The 3,844-nt window shown below is 61.8% G+C and overlaps 1 protein-coding gene across 1 annotated transcript in view; it reads left to right on the top strand.

Annotated features, from left to right (window-relative positions):
- Nucleotides 1-3,844, top strand: part of KLHL25 (kelch-like family member 25) — a 45,684-nt gene that overhangs the window by 32,020 nt on the left and 9,820 nt on the right. The window contains exon 4 of the mRNA XM_010832181.1: nucleotides 1-922. Within this exon, the coding sequence (XP_010830483.1) occupies nucleotides 1-905 (905 nt within the window). The 3' untranslated portion in view covers nucleotides 906-922. The remainder of the gene's footprint in view (nucleotides 923-3,844) is intronic.

The following is a 3,844-nucleotide window of genomic DNA, read 5'->3' as shown; positions in this document are numbered from 1 at the left end:
GGCCGCGCCGGGCCGGCCACACGCTGCTCATCCTCGGGGGCCAGACCTTCATGTGCGACAAGATCTACCAGGTGGACCACAAGGCCAAGGAGATCATCCCGAAGGCGGACCTGCCCAGCCCCCGCAAGGAGTTCAGCGCCTCGGCCATCGGCTGCAAGGTCTACGTCACGGGGGGCCGGGGCTCTGAGAACGGGGTCTCCAAGGACGTGTGGGTGTACAACACCGTCCACGAGGAGTGGTCCAAGGCGGCGCCCATGCTGATCGCCCGCTTCGGCCACGGCTCCGCCGAGCTGGAGAACTGCCTCTACGTGGTCGGGGGCCACACGTCGCTGGCCGGCGTTTTCCCGGCCTCGCCGTCGGTCTCGCTGAAGCAGGTGGAGAAGTATGACCCCGGGGCGAACAAGTGGACCATGGTGGCCCCGCTGAGGGATGGCGTCAGCAACGCTGCGGTGGTGAGCGCCAAGCTGAAGCTCTTCGTGTTCGGGGGCACCAGCATCCACCGGGACATGGTGTCCAAGGTCCAGTGCTATGACCCGTCGGAAAACCGGTGGAGCATCAAGGCCGAGTGTCCGCAGCCCTGGCGGTACACCGCGGCCGCCGTGCTGGGCAGCCAGATCTTCATCATGGGCGGCGACACAGAATTCACGGCCGCCTCGGCCTACCGCTTCGACTGCGAGAGCAACCAGTGGACGCGGATTGGGGACATGACCGCCAAGCGCATGTCCTGCCACGCGCTGGCATCGGGCAACAAGCTCTACGTGGTGGGGGGCTACTTCGGCACCCAGCGGTGTAAGACCCTGGACTGCTACGACCCCACCTCGGACACGTGGAATTGCGTCACCACCGTGCCCTACTCGCTCATCCCCACGGCCTTCGTCAGCACCTGGAAGCACCTGCCCGCCTGAGGTGCGGAGCCAGCCAGGTGAGCCCCACTCCCCGCCCGAACCCAGTCGGGGCAAAGGCTGCATCTTCCGGGGAGGCTGGGTCAGTCAGGAAGCAGGTGACTGGGGGCCTCTGGGACCCCTTTTTTCTACTCTGGAGCCAGAACCTAGCCCCCCCCCCCTTACCTGACAGTTAATCTTGAGCAAAGCATGTAACCCTTTTGCCAGATGGGGGCAACCGTCTTAGACTGGTTCCTGGAGTCTGGCTGTAGATCAGTCATCGGGGGTCTGTGGACACATAATATGTGGCGTCTAGGCTAACTTTTGAAGTCTGGGGGCACAGTCTCCATGCAAGGGCACCCTCAGAGAACGGGGCTTCCAAGGACGTGTGGGTGTACAGCCACCAGCTGTGAGGTGAGGGTTCCCCAGAGCCGTCTTAGATCCAGCACTGGAAGCGCTCATGAATGTGCTGAAGGTATATATTCCCAGTTACGGTTTAATTACGGGGAAAGGATGCGGATTAAGAGGAGAGGGTGGAGATGCCTGGGGCAGAGCCCTGGACGGGGGTCCAGACGCGGAGCACCCCATCCACTCCCCGTGTGTTAACAGCATCCGTGAGTGATGGCACATGCACGGTACTGCCCACCAGGGAAGCTCACACAGCGTTGGTGTCCAGAGTTTTTATCAAGGCCCCATCGTGTGGGCATGACTGCTTGGCCACACAGTTACTCTCAAGTCAGCTGGTCCAGCATGACCCAAAGCCCCCCTAGGTCACACGGACGTCACTCTAAACAAAGACCCTCCTATCGGGTATGACACAGATCACCTCCCGGAAGCTAAGAGTGGACCTCTGGGGACTGAACTTGGGTCAATTACAGGCAGATTCTTGACCGTCTAAGCCACCAGGGAAGTCCCTCTGTTTGGGCAAGGCCACCAATTCTGTCCTCCGCAAATGCTGAGCCCAGGCCTCAGCCCAGACCACTGCAGTTGGGGCGTTTGGGGCCCAGGGCTCAGAGCTGGAGTAGCTCTAGGTGAGTCCAGAGTGCAGTCAGGGCGAGCGCCCCGCTGGGCGGGCGCATGAGGAGCAGCGGGAGGGGAGTGGACGGGGCACTCGGGGGTGGGCGCGGGCACCGCGGGGCCGGACGCCGCTGTGGCATCTGGTGGGGCCAGGGCCCTGGGCCCAGCCTCTCCTGGGGGCAGCCGTGTGCTCCCCCGTGCGCGAGGGAGCCTCTCTTCTCCTCCCATCCCTCCACGAGATGGAGAGGAGGCCTTCCTCCGAGCATGGGAACAGCCCCCAGCAGGGCTGCCTCAGTTACCCCGGCTTACCACACTCTCTAATCTCAGTGACATCATTCCATGAAGTCACCGTGTGAAACAGGAAGGACATCGTGGAGGTCAGGGGCGAGGTGACACGGTCAAGCGCTCCTTGTGGGCGTTGGAGGGGCAGGGGGCTGGCAGGAGGGGCTTGTCCAGGGTGCAGGACGGATGGAGTCAGGGGAAGGAGGCCAGCCTGTCCTGGCGGGGCCCTTTCTGGGGTGGGGGGTGCTTTCCTGCAGCCCTTCTGGGGTGATCCAACTGGTGCTGAGGTTGGATTCGGGTGTCTTGAGCCAGCCTGGCAGGGGCACAGGGGCTGGGACGGGGTGTAGACTGGTGGGCATTGGAGAAGGTCGTCCATGGTCACGTCCCAGCTCTTAGCTCGCCCCGGGTCTTCGTCCCTTGGGGCGGTGAGGTCCCGGGACCCCCGGTGGGTGGAAGGCAGAAGGCATTGGTCCTGGGGGCTCCAAGAAGCTCAGGGGAGGGTGGGATCAGATGCCAGGTCATCCCAGGGTGCCTTGATGCCCACCCCAGGCTGTCCTGGGTTCCAGCCTCTCCCTGCCCACAGCTGCTGCGCCATGCTCCTGCAGATCGGAGGAGCCAGCCCTTGGCCCCACGCTGTTCAGGTCACAGGAACAGTGTGAGGGGCCAGCCTGAGCTGAAAATTCATTTCCTCAATGGTCTGGCGGCTGCTGACAAGAATACTGAAAACCACGCGACGGAGGCAGGCAGAGGCAGTCGTACTTGGCCGGGTGGCTTCTGAATGGAATCTGATGTTTCAGCTGCTAAGTCAGATCCAGCCAGGCCTTCGAGGCCCTTAAAGGGCTCCATCCCCAGCAGGCAGGTGAGGCTGGCCCCCTCAAAGAGGTCAGATCCACACAGGGTGTGAGGCCTTGTAAAAGAGTGGCCTGTGTGGGAACAGGCTTTGTTCTCCTTTAAGGTCTCTCTGCTTTGTTTGTTGAATCTGCTCTGTTTCTCTCTGGGAGAAAACTGACCGGCCACAGACCTTGGTCCCCTGGGGAGCAGGCTTCAAAGAGAACGTTGGCGTCTCCTTGTTGGAAACCTGTGGTCTGTGGGCCCTGACGCCTCGTCCCATCTCAGGCCGCCCAGGGCCAGGGGCTGTGACCTTGTCTGGTGTTGGCCTGTCCTTGGGGCCCTGGAGGGCAGTTCCTCCCAAATAGGAGAGGGTGGGCGGGGAGATCAGCAGGACCGCATGAGCCTGCTACTTTCCCAGGACTTCCCCCTGTTTCAGGGACTGGGGAAGGGAAGCAGGAGTGGATCCTCAGCTCTGATTTGCTGGCTGCTTGACCCCAGTTGCTCAACTTCCCTGAGCCTCAGCTTTGCCATCTGGGAAATGGGGATAAAAATGGTATTCCTCACACTGGTTGAGTAGAAGAGATCAAGTGAGGGGCCGGGTTCAGAGTCCGCTTTCCTTTGAGGTTGTGATGAGGCTGGGATGGTGGTGATGGTTTCAGAATGCTTTGGGCGGCTACGGCCTCTGGATTGGGATGTCCGTGGGCCAGCCCCTCCTTCTGGAAGGGTCCTTCCCGCACGGTCGGGATTGCCCTTTCTGCTCCCCTGGCCGAGTGATGCACAGGTCTTGTCTCTTAGGCGCTCCTCAACCTGCGGCAGGTTGAGGAGCGCCTAAG

The sequence above is a fragment of the Bison bison genome, unplaced genomic scaffold, assembly GCF_000754665.1.
Source record: "Bison bison bison isolate TAMUID 2011002044 unplaced genomic scaffold, Bison_UMD1.0 scf7180017860443, whole genome shotgun sequence".
NCBI classification, from domain to species: Eukaryota; Metazoa; Chordata; class Mammalia; order Artiodactyla; family Bovidae; genus Bison; species Bison bison.
This window is presented reverse-complemented; position numbering and strand designations above follow the sequence as displayed.